Here is an 18,269-nt window from a genome sequence, read left to right on the forward strand (position 1 = left end):
GGTAGTGTAAACTTCTTATAAAAGAAAAAGAAAAAATCAGACTTCTCTTTTGGTACAAAGGGAGGACCTAAATTTTTTATGCAGAGTTTCCAGATCCCAGGTTGATGTAGAAGAAATAACTATATTTGAGAGTTGTCAAAAACCACCATCACACCCTCAGTACAAAGTATCTCCTTTTGAAAGCTTCTATGGATGCTATTGCCACCCCCAACTAGCTATTATTTCACAGTTCCAGCCTCCTTTGCAGCAAGTACCAGTTTAAAAATATTAGATTGATAGAAAAATAGAAGGGTCAGTAGAGGAAGAAAACTTTTCTCTCTATTTCTATCTCCCAAAAGTCATTATCACTGTCATGGGCAATCTCTATTACATTAAAAAAAAAAAAACTCCTCCATTTCCTCATTTGGGAAAATCTTCTATAATTGTAAGTTGGTTACAGGAACCTGATTGGCTGTATGGATCTGTTATGGGATTGATCCATTTCAGTTTATTAGAATTGAGATGCTCCTCATTCCACCTCACTTCAGTAAGGGTTGTTGTTAAAGGAATTACTACATCAAGTAGGAGTTATTATTGGATGACTGATAAGACTTTCTAATTTTAAGATCTCTCCTTTGTGCTCACTGGAAACTGCCCAAGCCCATAGCAACACATTCTTCCTTTATTGAGTACCTGTTTTGTATTGAGTACCCTACTTTTTCTATCACTCATCATATTTAGATATTTCAGATATTCTATAATGTTTATTTATTTAGATAAATGGTCACAAAATTCTTATACCCTTATATAAAATTCTACCTTTGGTACCTGGAACATGATGTGTTCAAATGCCAGCTCCACCAAGGAATTTCCCATGATCCTCTGGTATGGTAACAAGCATCTACTTTTCTATTTTTCAGGGCCTAGGCAGGACCTAAAATCCATCAGTGAGTTACATAGATGTCTACAATCAAGCATGTGAAAACTTCCCCTGGTAGAATGGACAGATGAGAACAATTTGTTATGATAGCCAGGAAGGTGGCTGAAGCAGACACTGTGTAGTACTTAGAGCTTAGTCAGAAATCAAAGAAGCCAAGTTCATCCATTACATCTGGGGCCATCTCCACATATCCTGAATTTGTCTTGCCATTGGACTTCAATGACTCTGGAAGAGAGAGTGAGAATGATAGAATGGCTTCTTTTTTTTTTTCAATCCCTGCCTTCTATCTTATTATCAGTTCTAAGATAAAGAAGCAACAATTGGGGTTAAGTGACTTGCCCAGGGTCACACAGCTGGGAAGTGTCTTTGGATCAGTTTAAACCCAGGTCCTTCCAACTCCAGGGTTGGCCTTCTATCCATTGTGCTACCTAGATACCCTGAGACTAATGACTTTGTGAAAACTGCTTCAATTAAATCCTATTTATACATAAGTCAAAAGACATCATTGGTGAAGTCATTTTAGTCCTCTTTTGAGTATGAAGGATTATAGTCCAACCAACCAACCAGTGCCTGTGGAAGGAAGGTTGAACTTCTTGTTAGGAGTCAGAGGTTCAAACTGTAGTTTTGACAATTAGTAATTTAACTATGAATAACTTACAACCTCTCTAAATGCTAATCTCTTCATCTATGAAATGGGAAGAATAATGGATTACCTGCCTCACAGAGCTACAAAATCACATTTTAGAGTCAACACATACCTGAACAAGAAGTTCTTCTATAAAATCCTTAAACATTTTGTCTAAAGGATTTCCAGGGATAGGGAACTCACTACTCCTGAAGGTGTCCTATTTCATTTATTAATCACTCTAATTAGGAGGAAGTTTTTCTTTGCAAGCCCACATCTACCTCTCTGCAAAGACAAATCTCTCTTCCATGATGGCAACCCTTGTCACATTTGAAGAGTTCTTAGATTCTCCCCTCCATGAGTTGGGAAGACCTGGTTTCAAATCAGATCTCAGACACTTCCTAGCTGTGTGACCCTGAGCAAATCACTTAACATGCCTGCTTTTGCCTAGCCTTTGTCCTGTCTTAGAGCTGTTACTAAGACCGAAGGGAAGGGTTAAAAAAAATTGATTAAGGGAAGTAAAGGTATCATAAAAAATTAGGACTCCTTGATTTTATTATAAGGCAAAATTAGAGACGTTTCAATATGATTGACTAAAGGACTGGGCTGATTACTGCCATGAATAGCCACCTCCTTGTACTTATTGGGATAACTACAACAAGCTTGTGTAGACACATTCGAAAGGTTTATGTATCTATATTAAATAATTTGAAGAGGCCTGTGATATCTCACACACACACACACACACACATACACACACACACCTCTCTCTCTCTCTCTCTCTCTCTCTCTCTCTCTCTCTCTCTCTCTCTCTCTTTCGTGCACGCACGCGCACGCACGCATGCGATAAAAATGATGAATTTAATGTGGAAAAAAACAGAAGCAGAAGGCGGAGGCCGCTGTGCCCCTGAGGTCCCGGGATCATTTGCCCAGTCAGCCCTGGCGCCCCGTTTCGAGCCTTATCTGCCCTGGTGCCTGCGGGGGTTAGGGTCGAGGGTGGGGGCTGGGAAGGGAGGAGGCCTGGTGGGCTGGCCCAGGAGCACGGGATTTCCGCCTAGGGCAAGGCCCCGAAACTGAGTCCTGTGGCGAAGGCCAGGTGGAGGCTCGGGACTGTGGCGATTGGATCCGAAGGCCCTGAGCGGGCTAAGCTGGAGCGGGTGGGGTGAAGCTAAGCCTCGAGTTCAGCTAGGGGTGGGGGCGGGGACAGGGCCGGGGCAGCGGAGACAGAAGCGGAGGGAGGGCGGGGCCGAGCGTAGCCACTGCTTGAGGAAGTCCGCTGGGCGGTCCGAAGAGGGCGGACAGGACTGGGCCGGCCCAGGATGGGGACCCAGGCTGTGCTGTCACTGGACGGGCTTCTGCATGTCTTCTCTTTCCTGGAAGCGCCGGACCTGCTCCGCGCGGCCCAGGTGGACAAGGTATGGGCCGACATCCCCTGTTCATTCGCCCGCGGTCCGAGACCCCGATGGATGCTCCACATCCTCTTGTCTGGTCTGGGCATCCCCAAGGCCCAGTGCGGATGGTACTGGAGTCCCCTCCCACTGCCATACCGACCTGAATGGGGGAGGGGGAAGGGCGGGACGGGTCCGGGAGGGGGCCGCTGTCCAGGGGCTAATGTGGGGCCATCAGGGTTTGGGCGGAAGCACAGGACCTGAATCCCTTGGGCGCTCCAGCGCCAGAGGAGAGACCCGGCCGAGCCCATCCATCCCGTCAGGCCTTCTGGCCCATGACAAGGCTATGGGTGTCCTGACCTCTCCGGGTTCCTCTGGGATCCTCCAATTTCTTTATAATGCAGAGCAAAACTAAAAAGGCTTCTCTTCCTGCTGTTTGGGGAGGCATTAAATTGGAAAGGCCACAGGGTCGTGATCCCGCCCCTCTCCTGCTCCCTTCCTTCCTCCAACCCTGACATGCATGCTTCCTGAATGTAAACTGAATGGAATAACCTTACATATAGGATCATAAGGTGGATTCAAAGAGAGATTCGCCAGGCCAGTTAGCGGCAGAGGTGGGGCAGAGCCCCTGGGTTTTTTTCATCATCTAGCCTAGAATTGTTTTGTTTGTTGGAGGGAGACTTTGAGGTCATGGATAACTCGAAAAATGTATTTGTTGAATAGATTTCTCCTCTAAAAGAAAGGATAAGGGAAATTCTCAGGGCTAGTTCTCTGGTTTGCTTTCTGTTTTGATTGGCATTTGTTGTGGGTAGACATGGGGCGTGATCTAGGAGTTCCAAATGATGCTTTTTTTTTTTTTACAGTCTTAGATACACTGAATAGTCCCTTTACTCCACCATCTTTAAAGACCAGGGGCATGTATTGGCAGGTAGCCTGGTCTAAGGGACTGGACAGAGGCATGTGACTTGGGGATTGTTGGGGAGGAGCGAATCAGGTCTGGATTAAAAAAAATAAAATAAATAAAAGTAACCTCAGTTGAGCCTCATAACAACCTTGTAATTAAGTTAAGGAAAGCCAGCTTTTAATTATCCTCATTTTAAAGTTGAGAAAACTTGAGGTTCAGAGAAGTTAAACGATTTGGCATGATTGTAGAGAAAAGATTTGAACTTAGATTCTGACTTCTAATTCTTTCCATAAAAAGCTGTTTCTTAATAATAGAATAATATAGACAACATGGGTCCAAGGTTTATTTAGTTTCAGAGAAAACCAACCTAAAATTTCAGAGGAACATTGGGAAGGCAGATGGTATACTGAGTTTGGATGCTGAGTTGCTAAATTCTAGCTTTCTCTCTTTTTCCTTTCCTTCAGGGCTACTCCCTGGGAGGACATATTCCAAATACATCAACAAGTCAGGAGACCAGAGTAACTGATATTTCCCCCAAAGTTTCTCTCTTTCTATCTCCCTTCTCCCTTTCCCTTTCCAGGTCTGGAATGAAGCTGCTGAGTCTGCCTTCCTGTGGAGGTGAGTGAATGAAGGAAGAATGAGGTTTGGAGGAAAGTGACCCCAGTTTCAGGAAAGGAAAACAATCCATCAGTCTTTTACTGAGTGCCTCCTTTCTGCTCAGCCCTGTTTCTTGATAGGGAGACAAAAAAATAGAAGAGAGTGATTGGGGAGATGGGAAATTTTTTTCTTATTCCTCAGGAATGGTTTGTCCAGGACTATACCCATCTATGGCTCCTTCAGTTTTCCTGCCTTTCCAGTCATTTTACATTCCTCTTCCTTTGCATTCAACCTTTCAGGCAAACTAGCTTACTGACCATACTTTGTCTAACAGGAATTTGGTCAATAAACGCTGTTTTCTTCATGGCAGGATTCTGTGATTGCTTCTAGCCTCTCCAGGCCCCTGTTACATTCAAATTCCACCTCTCATTTGTATGCCTTTGTTCAGGCTGGTTCCAAATACCTAGACTTCCTGGTGTTCTTTCACCACCCTTTCAGAAAGACAATTCCATACTGGGGCTTCAGTGTCAGAGGACCTGAAGTCAAATCCCACCTCTGCTGGTTATTTCTAGCATGACCTGGGAATAGTCACTTGACCCCCATTGGTCTCACTCTTCCTCATCTGTCGTACTAAATGTCATCTGAGGTTCCATCTCTATATTTATGATTGATTCTTTGATCTAAGAATCTTTAGCTTCCTTTAAGGTACAGGTTCACATAAACATGATGTTTATGTGAAAACTTTCTTGATTCCTTCCAGTTTTTAGTGTCTTTCCCCTCTTCATATTACCTTTGTACATATGTACCTTTGTATGGAGATACATATTACCTCCATATAGGAGTATTTGCCTTATGATTTATTATAAGGGATTTTGACTTTAATGTGCAATTGTAAAATATATCTATCAGTCACTATTTGGACCATTACAGACTAATCCCTCTGTATAGCAGACCCATTTCTTGAAAGAAGAGGCACTTTCTGAAGAGGAGCCATATTTCCTGCCCAAATTGACATTCCATTACCCCTGGAATTATATTACATGGCACCCTTCTCCCAGAACCCTCCTTCTTTCCAACTCCTCCCAGGGTACTAGTCAGACTAGATGAATAAGAATAATGATAACTAGCATTTATATGACATGTTGAGGTTTATAAAATGCTTTACAAACATCTAATTTTATCCTCAACAATTCTGGAAAATAGGTACAATTATTATCTGTTTTACAGATGAGGAAACAGAGGCAGACTGATTAAGTGACTTGCATAGGATCACACAGCTAGTCAGTGTCTAAGGTCAGATCTCAACCTTGATCTTCCTGATTCCAGATATAGGGCTGTCTACTTCTACCTCTAGTTACCTTCAAGGAGATTATAATTTAACTTGGAGGCAAGATGATATATATGTATATAGATACATACAAAATAGATACGAGATAATTTGGGAGGAAAGGCTCTAGGAGTTTAGAGGCATTAGAAAGGCCACATATAGAATGTAACATTTTAGCTAAACCTGAATGGAAACTAGGGATTCTAATGGATGGAATGGAAAATGGAATTCATTCCAAGTACAAATATGGAATGATGGAGTGCCATATATGAGGAATGGCAAAAAGGCCACTTTGGCTAGCCCATAATGTTCATAAAGGAGAGAAATAAAATGTAAAAATATAATAAAGCTGAAAATGTTATAGAGAGGCTTTAAATGCCAGAAGAGTTTATATTTAATCTTAGAGTTAGAAGTGAAAGGGAACCACCAGAGTTCTTTTGAGTAAGAGAATGATGTTTTCAGAAATGTGCCTTAGGAAAATATCTTCAACACTTCTTAACCTAAAGCAACCTAAATTAAACCTAAACCTTAATTTGCTCTAATTTTTTTTTTGCTGTAATTGAATTCTAAAATTATTTTATTTTCAAGGGTATTCACTGCTACCCTCTCAAATTCTGTTCTAAGCTTTTTATCTCTTAGTCTATTAAGATTGCAAACTACTCTTGGGGTTCTTGTGAACATTCCATTCTCTTTTCTGGGGTTCTAGTTCTAGCTATTAAGTACTTTCTTCTCTGTGATTGAATCCTAGGAATCTCTGATCTCAGTTTTCACTATTTTAAGGCATTTTCTGTTTAATCCCTTTATCAGTTTTTCTGATATATATATATATATATATATATATATATATATATATATATATATATATATATATATATATTTAGAACTATAGAAAGGCCCAATGCAGAAAAACCAATTAGGAAGCAGTTGTAATAGTACAGGGGAAAGGCAATATGTGCCTAAACTAGGGTGGTAGCCATGAGTAGAGAGAAGTGGTTAGAGCTGGATTTATAAATCTAAGACTGATCACCATTAAGATAATTAAATTAATTTGAGCTCATGAGATCACCAAGTGAGAAAGTATGGAAGGGAAGAGAAGGGAGTCCAAGAGAGGACTTTATCCATAATTAGGGAATATTCTGGAAATTATGGTCCAGCAGAGGAGTCTGAGAAGGAATGATAAATTAAGTAGAGAACTAAGAGAGTAGTTTCCTGAAAACCCAAAGAATAGAGTGAATTCAAGAGGGAAAGATATTGACATCATCTTTTTCAGAGAAGTAGAGAAGGATGAAGATAAAGAAGAGGCCATTCATTAAATTTGCCAAGTAAAAGGTCATTGGTGACTTTGGAGAGAGAAGGTTCAGCTGAGTAATCAGATTGGGAGCCAGAATACAGATGAGAAAAAATGAAGTAGATGAAGATTGTAATGAGTACAGGCAGCTTTTTGCAAGAGTTTGGTTGATAAAGGAAAAAGAAGTTGATAAAGGAAAAAGTAAAATCTGAAAATCATTTAGGGAGATGGTAGGGTCTAGTGAGAACTTTTTTTTTTTAACCCTTACCTTCCATCTTAGAATCAATACTGTGTGTTGGCTCCAAGGCAGAAGAGTGGTAAGGGCTAGGCAATGGGGGTCAAGTGACTTGCCCAGGGTCACACAGCTAAGAAGGGTCTGAGGCCAGATTTAAACCCAGGACCTCCTGTGTCTAGGCCTGGCTCTCAATCCACTGAGCTACCCAGCTGCCCCCCACTGAGGTCCTTTCTTGAACTGAATTGTCAAGCATTTAGACTCCATTGCAGGGAGCAAAACTGATGGATTGATCATGTTGTTCAAATGCTTTTCTTAAAAGATTATTTTATGGAGAACTCACACAAGGCAAGCACTCACACGGAGGTCAGAAGAAGTGATACAAGAACACTCTCCAGGTCTTTCCGAAGAATTTTAGTATTGATTGTGAAACATTGGAGGCACTGGCACAGGACCGTCCTTGTAATATGCCCCCAACAAAGAAGGCAAAGCAAAATTGTAGGTGCCCAAAAGAAATGTGAGCTACTCAAATTTAGAGACATTTCTACTCCAAATATTCATCCAGGTCTTTGGACCTGACCTGTGCTAGAACCTTCCAAGTTCATACTGATCTAATCAGCCAGTCAGGTGCATGGCAGGTAAATTGACCCCACCACAGGGATGTCATTTTGGTACTCTTCAAGTATGAAGGACAACAACCAACCATTTAGGGAGAGAGAAAAAATGAGAAAGAGCAGACCATGTGGTAGTGGAAGAAACATTGGCTTTGAAGCAGGAGGATTTGGTTTAAAATGTTTTCTCTGATACTTGCTTCCTATGTGAATGTGGCCTCAGTTTCCCTCCTTGTATAATGAAAGATTGGACTAGATGGCTTCTAAGACCTCTTCCAACTCCAGATCTATAATCCTCTGATCCTGTGATTGTAGGGGCAATCTGATAAAGAAGATTGGGCATAGAAAGTCTAGGGCATCTAAGCAGCATAGCAGATAGAGCTCTAGGCTGGAATCAGAAAGATCTGAGTTCACATTTAGCCTCAAGAATAGCTTTGTGATCCCAGGCAAGTCACTAATTTCTTCATCTGTAAAATGAACTGGAGAAGGAAATGGCAAACCACTTCAGCATCTTTAAAGGTCCAGAAAACCCCAGTAAAGGTCACTGTTATGAAGAGTCAGACAAGACTGAAAAATGATTGAACATCAGCGGCAAAGGTGCTTAATAAAAGTGTATTTGGAAAACAATGGAAGTATACAAGATCAGGTATAAGACTGATATTGCAAATACTTGTAGCCTTTCTACAAATGGTACAAAAGGCTGTGCCTTAAGCCTAAGAAAGTAAGAAGTATGAACAATTAAAAGACTAGAAAGAAAAAGAATTCTCCATCAAGGTAATTCAAGTAGAAACTTGAAAAATAGCAGAGCCAAGGGTAGGTAGGTGGCTTAGTGGATAGAGAATCAAACTTGAAGATGGGAAATCTTGGGTCATTTCCTATCTGTGTGACCCTGGGCAAGTCACTTAGCCCCAATTGCCTAGCCCTAACTCTTCAGCCTTGGAACTAATACTAAATTATAAATTAATAAATTTAATAAATTAATAAATAATATCCATTTTAAAACAGAAGGTAAAAGCTATTATTTTTTTCCTATATAGTAGACCCACACTATCACTTCCTAACTATCTGTTTTGCTTGACCCCTCAGCCCCTGCCCCCACCACACCATGCAGCTGTCTGGGGTTGGGCAAGTGAGCAGAGCCCAGGAGTCTGAGAGTAACAGCAGGTGGGCTAGTCAACTACCAAGAACCTTCAAACAGTTTGTCACTGCTCTTGGACTCCCACTCTTTTTGCACTGTGTTCATTCCCACCCACCCTTCTTTGAGGCTGACATTAAAGTTTCCATGTGGTAGCAGCTCCAAAGGCTGCAAAGCAGGAGAATTTTGGAGTGTATTTTCAGAAGAGGACTTTACTAGTCACTCCCCACCCTCACTGAAACTAGAAGAATCAGCAGATTCTGCTCCTAAGCAGGTTTGGGAGGAAAAGAAACTCATGCACATACTCTTTCTTCTCTAGAGTTGAATTCTGGGAATGAATATGTATGTGTATTTACATGTAGATAGATAGATAGATAGATAGATAGATAGATAGATAGATAGATAGATAGATCAGAAAAACTGATAAAGGATTAAACAGAAAATGCCTTAAAATAGTGAAAACTGAGATCAGAGATTTCCAATCACAGAGAAGAAAGTACTTAATAGCTAGAACTAGAACCCCAGAAAAGAAAATAGAATGCTCACAAGAACCTCAAGAGTAGTTTGCAATCTTAATAGACTAAGAGATAAAAAGCTTAGAACAGAATTTGAGAGGGTAGCAGTGAATACCCTTGAAAATAAAAGAATTTTAGAATTCAATTACAGCAAAAAAAAATTAAAGCAAATTAAGAGAGAAATTGAAGGAAGCGGAGAGGTATCTACTATCAAAAACAACAGACCTGGAAAATAAGGCAAGGTAATTAAAGCAATGGGCCTGAAGCCCAACTTAGTAAAGAGAGAGAGAATGGAAAGGAAAACTCTAGCTCAGTGTCACTAAGGGCTATGAAAATATCGATGCACAAATATTAAATAATATGTTTATAAAATCACTTCATTGATATGTCCATGGAATTAGTTATTATGGACATATTAAAGGAATTTAAGAATTGTTTTACAGTAGGAAAAATTTAAATGCAATTATATTAATAAAAAAGCAATAAAACACATGATTATAACAAAAGTCATGGAAAAAATCTTTGCAAAATACAGTAAACATTAATGTTCACATTGTTTTACATCTTATAATGTAGTTTTGGAGAATTTCATTTTCTCTTAAGTGGCTTTCTTTCACGAAAGTACAATATATTTACTACTTTTTATGCAATATAGCTCTCAGAGAATTTCACTTTTTCTAAAAAAAAAAAACATAAGCATAAGATCTTTCCTTTATGTGAACAATAGTACTTAAAATCAAGAGCAGGCATTATTTGTTGGAAGAAACATTCAAAGCTTTTCCAGCTGTTAGCACTAGTATGTAATTATAGTGCTAACTATAGCATTAAAATGAGAAAAAAAATAAAGGGAATGAGCATGAGCAAAGGAGACTCAACATCTGGCTTTGTACATGATTATAGGACTGTAGTCCTACAACTGGAAGGAACTCCCAGGGGGCCCCCAGACCACTTTAAGAGTACATGCTCTACATATCTTGCATTCATCCTCTTCTCTCCATTTATAGGTCCACCACTCTGGTTTAGACCTCTTGCCTGGACAGTTACAGTTGTCTCCTACTTGAGTTCCTTGCCTTCAGTGCCTCCCCACTTCAATCCATCTTCTATTCAACAGCCCCAGGTCTGACTGTATAACTCTCCTACTGAGGAAACTCCCCTGGCTCCTAGTTGCCCCTAGGAACAAATACAAACTGCTCTGTTTGGCATTTAAAGCTTTTCGCAATCTAGTCCCAGCCTCCTTTTTCAGAATTATTACTCACTGACATCTTCACCTACACTGTGGTCAAGGCAGCTGCCTTTTTGCTAATCTTTGACTTTCCAGCTGTTGTGCTTTTGCATTTGGGCTGGCTGTTCACCTTTTGTTCCTTATTCCTCCTCCCAATTTAGACATTACAAGGCCTTTCCTGTACCACCTTGCTGTTGGTACTTATCTCCCACCCTTTGAACTGGCTTCTCTGTGTACACACACACACACACACACACACACACACACACGTGTACATTTTGTCTCTCCTAATTAAACAGATCATACATGAGCTTGATGAAGGTATGGCTTGTTTTTCTTTTTTCTGTATTGCTGGCACCTCACACAATATTTGGCAAATAATAGGCACTATATAAATTGCTTATGGATTGATTGTCATAATAACTCCAAATGGAAACAGTTGTCCTAAATATAAAAATGGCATGTTGTGAAAAAAAAGAGAAAGAGAATGGAATGAGGTACCTGTCAGATCTATGATTAAGGGGGAGGTTAATAACTAGGGGCAGAGAAGATTCCACAAAAGAGACATTTTTGATAATTTTGGAAAGGGAGGTCCAAAGATGCTTTGAGGTGCAGCATTGCTGTAGACATGCATCTATGGCCTCCCTTATGATTACTTTGAAAGACAGTACTTTTGTTTGTAAACAAGTTCTGGCATGTGGGTTAAGTCAGCTGCATTATTTTATAGTCACACCTGGTAGATTTTAATTAACTTTGGCATTGCCTCCCAGGTATCTTTGGAGGAGTTACTCTTCTTTAGTGAATGGTTGGTGAGAAGTTGACTTTGTTCCTTATGGCCATGGCCCAAGCCCAAAATCTTCATCAATGCCTAATACAATGTTTTGACAACAAATTTTGCTCTCCTGTAGTGTTAAAATATGAAGATGATGACATGTAAGTAGAGAAGACAATTAAGCATCATTTTAAAATAATATGCAAATTTAAAAAATATATTGCAAGTAAGTAAGACTGTTGAAGAAATCTTGAGTTTTCCATTGAATATTATTAGAGGCATTTCCTAGTGAATGAAATGTTCTTCTGACCCTAACTCTGTACTTTCCTGGAAATAGGCTTTTGAGATAGGTAGTGAAAATATAATCCATATTTTATAGATAAAAAACTGAAGCTAGAGAATACACTCCAGTATGTCTTCTTTTTTTAACATTGAATTTAATGACTTCTAAGATACCTTCTAGATCTAAAGCTCTAAATCTCCTATGATATCCTGGGATTCCTGGGATTTAGGTCACCTCCTGATCCCTCCTGAAAGCCTTCATCACTTGGCTTCCTTTCTCCCCCAAATTACTTTGTGTCTATATTTGTGTGGTTTTTCTATTCCTTCTCCCCAATAGAATGTGAGTTCCTTTGAAGGTACTTTAGGGTTTGTTTTCTCTTGTTTTTGTTTCTATCCCTAGCACTTGGTACACAGTGTTTATATATACGGTGTTCAATTTAATAATGAATGGATTTTATCCTTCTTCCTCCAGTGCAGTTCAGCTAACCAAACCCCAAATTCTTCACTTGAACTTTATCTTTGTGGTAGTTTTCTTAATAATTAAAATGTTTTAGATGGTTTTAAGAAACCCTCATCTTCCATCTTAGAATCAATACTAAGTATTGGTTCCAAAGCAGAATAGTGGTAAGGGATAGGCAATGAGGGTTAAGTGACTTGCCTAGGGTCACACAGCTAGGAAGTGTCTGAGGCCAGATTTGAACCCATCTGTAAGCCTGGCTTTCAATCCACCAGGCCACCTAGCAGCCCCCTTCTAGATGTTTTAATGGAACCCATTCCAGCCTAACTGACAAATTAAACTTCCTCAAGGGAAGATCTGACTAGATCACCTCTACCCCCTACTCTATATCATTGACTCTCTATCCCTTAGAGAATCATATAAAAAAATCATCTGTTTGGCATTCAAATCACTCCCCCTCCTACCTTTCCAGTCATCTTACCTTCTCCTTCACCATGAACTCTGTGATCCAGGGACACTGGCCTCCTTGTCATTGCTTATACATTCCATCTCCAGGTTACAGTCGTTCCCTGGATCCCTGAGGAATGGTATTCTCACTCTTCATCTCTGCCTCCTGACCTCCTTGGCTTTCTTCCAGTCTCAGCTAAAAATATCATCTTCTGCAAGAAGTTTTTTTCCTGATGCCTTTTTATGAAGTTCTTTCTCTATGTTGATTATCTCCATTTTATCCTGTCTATAGCTTGCATATAGCATAGCTGTGGTGCTTCCCTTGTTCAACAGTGAGTTCCTAGAGGGCAAGGACGGTCCTTTGCTTGTCTTAGTATCCTCCATGCCAGGCACGTAGTAGGCACTTAAATGCTTATTGACTGACTGCCCTCCCTTACTTCTAAGAGGCAAGAGAAACCACTTGAGCCCCAAGTGACACTTTCTTTTAGGAGGCTAAGCCTGAGCCGATGGACTTTCTGCAACGTATCTCGAGTGAGTGAAGGAGTACAGACATGGAAGCAATATTACCTCCATCGTTCTCAACTGGAGCACCAGATGGCACGTGGACGAGCACAAGATTTTACTTGCAAAGCCATTTCAGGGCATGAAGGTAATAAATACTAAGAGTACCAGCAGCAACTGACACATACTTAGTTCTTGAAAGTCTGTAGAATGGCTTATAGAATGGCTTATTATTTAAGGCTCATAGCAGCCCTGTGAGGAAGGTGTGTATTGCTCCCATTTTTGCAGAAGAGAATACTAAGGTCAGCAAGGTGATGTGACTTGCACATACAGCACAGAAGTGTCAGAGGTAGGATTTGGACCCAAATCTTTCTGACTCACCAGCCCAAGACCCAGAGAAATATTCTGACTCCCACCTCTCCTTCCCATTCCTTTTATTATGGTGATTATGGGACTGTGAGTTAGAAGAAGGTCATGAGAGCGAAGGCTACAAGCAGAATCACATATATTCTGATATCAGGAGAGACTATGATATAGTAGATTCTGAACTCTTACCTCAAGGGAGGAATTCTTTCCATCTGGAATTCCCTCTTAAATGAATTCATTCAGAATCATAGAGTCAGGAACAAAAAAATTGTGTTTTCTGCCTCTAATAAGCTATGTGACCCTAACTGAGATATTTAATTTCCTGGGCCTTAGTTTCCTCATCTTTAGAAGAGAAGAAATGATTCAACCCTGCCTACCTCACAAAGCTGTTTTATAAGGAACAAATGAGTAATAAATATGAACACATTTTAAGAACATATCATGTCATACAATAAGTGTTTATAAACTGTAATGCCAGGGACAAAAGTGGGTAACATGGGAGAAATATGGTTGGGACTAATTTTGTGGCCTAGTGACTTGGGAAGTCATTTGCCCTAGTAATGCTTTCATTCAGATAATTTTTTTTTTAACTTAAATACATTTCCCTGAGCAGGTTTCCATGGATTCTTCCACTTGCCTAAATTCTCAGGGGAGAAATTCTGTCTGGAATTCTTCCTAAATGGTGTTTCATTTAGAATCATAGAATGTTAGAGCTAGAAGGGACCTTCAAAGATAAAATGTTAGAGACCTTGGAATAGAATGTTAGTGCTGGAGGGGACCTTCAACTATAGAATGTTCAGACATTATATATGACTCTAAGATCTCAAAGGGACTTAACAATATAGAATGATAGAACTAGAAGGGACTTTAGGTATTATCTAGTCCAACTTTACTTTGCAGATGAGGAAATTGAGGTCCAGGCATAGGAAAATGCTAGAATTCATCACATTTCCCTTAAGCAAGTCAAATCCATTTTTTCAACTGTTCTACAACCAATTTAATTTTTTTTAAAGAGGGGCAAAGAGTTTCTGAGCTTCCTTTTATCATAGTTATAAGAGAAACCCAAATATTTGCATCCTTTGGTCAAAGGGGATCTATTTGCTTTTCATTTCAGGAAGGATAAATGGAGTTGCTTACCTCTCAGCCAATGAACACACATTTGATGGACAGGAGAAGTCAGTGGTGTGTACTGTGTCAACTGACTGTACTCTTTGTGCCTGGAATGTACAAGAGGTGAGTCCAGCAACAGGGCTGGAGGTACAGTATTCCTCATTGTAGTCATTCGACATTTTTAGAAACAGCCCTACAAAGAAAAAGATCAGGGGTAATTCTCGGTGAAATTCTAATGCTTCCTCAGGGGAGATCTTCATGCAGCCCATTTTCAGTTCTTCTCTTCTTGTATTAATAAAAAATATACAAAAAATCTTTGATTTTTGTCAATGAGGAAGCACCTCATTTGGGAATTCCTCCCATTAACATGGATCAAAACCTCTCAGTGGCTTGCTTGGGATACCCAGATGATAAGTGACTTTCTCAGAGTCCGAGTTAGAAAATGCCATAGGCCAACATTTGAACTGTTTTTCTTGATTCCAGGATAAGCATTCTCTCCTTTGTGCAAAATTAGCTTTAATATTAATTAATAAGAATTACATTTACATGCATGACAAAGTGACATCTTGATATGCTCTCTAGGACTTAGTTTCCTTGTTTTTAAAGTGAGAGGAATGAATAAATAACCTCAAAGATCTCTTCTAGTTCTATTTTTATTATCCTATGATCCCTTCATAATAGCTTTTCTCCCCAAGGCAGAGGTACCTCACTTGGGTAAAATTGTTACTATGTGGTATGTTCTTTCTTTTTTTTTATTTGGAAAATTTTATTTAATTAATTTAGAATATTTTCCCATGATTACAAGATTCATGTTCTTTCCCTCCCCTCTCCCCATAGCCAATGAACAGTTACACTGGGTTTTACATATGTCATTGATCAAGACATTTCCATATTATTGATATTTGTACTAGGGTGATAGTTTAAGAGTCTATATGTTCAATCATATCCCCATCAACCCCTTTGATAAAGCAGTTGTTTTTCTTCTGTGTTTCTACTCACTATGTGGTATGTTCTTAATAGACCTCTAAGGTGTGTGTAAAATTGTTATTTTAATATCAACTTAAGTATGCTGGGGAGCCCAACTTTTTAATTGAATATTGTGGTGGCATGCATTGAAAACCAGATAATCCCTTGGTAATGAAAATAATGAGCCCTAGCATAGGTATAGATCTTTGCTCAAATAAGCATTCTTTCAGTGCTGACAGTGTGCCAGGCATCAGGCTAAGTACAGGAGATAAAAAGACCCAAATCAAATAATCCCTACCTTCGGGGTGCTGAGAGTCTATTGTGTAGAGGGAGAAGGGGACAAAAACTACATTGAAATAATTAAAAACACGCAAAATATGTACCAAATAATTTGAGGAAGAGCGAAGAATGGCACTGAGTTGGGGAGTGGATCAGAAGAGGCCTTGACACTTGAACTGTCTTGGAATAAACTAGGGGTTATAAGATATAGAAGTAAGGAGAGAGCATTCTAGGAAGGATGAAGTCTAGATGCAAAGAGGAGCAATTCAGTGTTGTATGGAAGTAGCTAAGTGGCACAGGGGAGAGAGCCCTAGCATCCACCTCCTTGCTCTATCAGGAATTGGAAAATGGTGGGGAGATTGAAGAAGGGAGAGGGAGGAGAAGGACCAAGGGTACCACTCACCATTTGCCATATCATCCCAAAACACCCACTGCTTTCAGCCCTTGGTCACATGACTTATTTAGAAGCTGCTAAGAAGTTTGTCATCTCTGATGCACCCAAATTTTGGATTGAGTTCAACATATATTCAGCCAGAATCTGAGAATATCTATGCAGCTCTGCATAACCTACATTACATGTAAAATTTGGAGATTCAACCAGATCCCTTCTAACCCTAAATCTATGACCTTATAAATTTCAGACAGACCAGAATTTAAGAATAATCTTGAAGGACCAAGCATCATCTAATGCTTCTGATCCTTCTTTTGTTAAACCTACTTGGCAAGTTCATGTTTTTAATGCAATCCTGTGGTGACATCTAGAGATAAAGCAAAGCCCTTTTATAATGTGAACCACAACCTTCTTCTCTTTACCCTCCTTCTAGCTGTTTTGTAAGTCTGGTTACTATTGATCTCACAGCTAGGGCAGATTATTACCCATCCCACTTAATTCATGAAATAGGCAAATCTGACTGACCTGAGAGGTGAAAACAGAAGCCCAAACTGACTTTAAAATGGGTCCATTTGTTTCTGGCCTGTATCAGGTGATACTGAGAAGGTCCATTAAGACCTAATGCAAACCATGTTAATTTCCACACTGTCCAAGCCACAGACCAATTTCCTTGTCTTAAAATTATAGAATCATAGAACAGCAAAGCTGAAAAGGACCACTTTTCACCAGGTCATCTTTTCACCAGATCATCTGGTCTGGTACTCATTTTACTGATGAAGGAATTAAGGTTTAGGAAGAACAAGGACTTGCCATGGTCATGCTCCCAGTTAAGAACCTGGCCTCAAACCAAGGTCTCAGGACCAGTGCCTTTTTTATTCCTTTCCTTACATCTTAGAATCAGTACTGTGTATTGGTTCCAAGGCAAAAGAGAGGTATAGGCCAGTAATTGGGGGTTAAATGACTTGCCCAGGGTCACATAGCTAGGAAATGTCAGAGGCCAAATTTGAACCCAAGACTTGTCTCTGGGCCTGGCTTTCAGTCTGACTGCCCCCTCTACTGCCTCTTAATTCTTAGGGTCAATAGGTATAGAAAAAAAGTGAAGGGCACTGAATTCAATTTGACCCTGAGAACACTTCTGCTGACTTTATTACATGACATAATCTCTGGAAAGGTTCATCGGGCTCCAGAAGTCAAGATTTCCAGCACACTCTGAGGTTGACTTAAGTCATCACAGTGATACAATTAAGGAGAAATTTAGGAAATAGTATCAACTTTGTTGCTAATTTTCTAGTAACCTTAGATAATTCCTTTTCCTCTTATGGTTGGGTCATCAGGACCTTTTGGGGGCCTCACATTTTTTTTTCCCCACCATAAAGCAGTGAGGTTACTCTCCATGGCTTTTAAGGTTTCTTCCAAGTGGTTCAAGAATTCAAAAATAAGTAGAGAAGTATTTGAAGGAAAGAGAATTTTTATTAAGCTAGGATCCTCAGAAGGCATTCTACCAGAACTCTTCAATTTGGTGAGCACTTATTAAGCACCAAGACATTGTCAAAATTTGACGACATTGTCAAAATTAAATCTGACATAGACTCTGATTTTAAAGAATCTACAAACTAATTGGGAAAGAAAAGTACACAGATAATTAGCTATCTCATCTCCTCCAACTGCTGAGCTTCCTGGCTTTAAGTCCCAACTAACATCCCCCCCTTTTTTTTTAACCCTTAACTTCCACTTTTTTTTTAATCCTTACCTTCCATCTTAGAATCAGTACTGTGTATTGGTTCCAAGGCAGAAGAGTGGTAAGGGCTAGGCAATGGGGGTCAAGTGACTTGCCCAGGGTCACACAGCTAGGAAGTATCTGAGACCAGATTTGAACCCAGGACCTCCCATCTCTGGGTGTGGCTCTCTATCCACTAAGCTTCTCAGCTGCCCCCT

At 39.9% G+C, this 18,269-nt stretch overlaps 1 protein-coding gene across 2 annotated transcripts in view; it reads left to right on the top strand.

The window, feature by feature from the left end:
• The first annotated feature begins 2,352 nt into the window (after window positions 1-2,352).
• Window positions 2,353-18,269, top strand: part of FBXW12 (F-box and WD repeat domain containing 12) — a 32,085-nt gene continuing 16,168 nt past the window's right edge. The window contains exons 1-4 of one of the 2 annotated variants that reach the window (XM_007500356.3): window positions 2,353-2,959; window positions 4,417-4,454; window positions 13,210-13,370; window positions 14,703-14,821. In XM_007500356.3, coding sequence (XP_007500418.1) covers window positions 2,864-2,959; window positions 4,417-4,454; window positions 13,210-13,370; window positions 14,703-14,821 — 414 coding nt within the window. In that variant the 5' untranslated portion in view covers window positions 2,353-2,863. Of the gene's footprint in view, window positions 2,960-4,300; window positions 4,455-13,209; window positions 13,371-14,702; window positions 14,822-18,269 lie in introns of both variants that reach the window. The other variant, XM_056804791.1, reaches the window with a different exon arrangement.

This window comes from Monodelphis domestica, chromosome 7 (assembly GCF_027887165.1).
Source record: "Monodelphis domestica isolate mMonDom1 chromosome 7, mMonDom1.pri, whole genome shotgun sequence".
Taxonomy (NCBI): Eukaryota; Metazoa; Chordata; class Mammalia; order Didelphimorphia; family Didelphidae; genus Monodelphis; species Monodelphis domestica.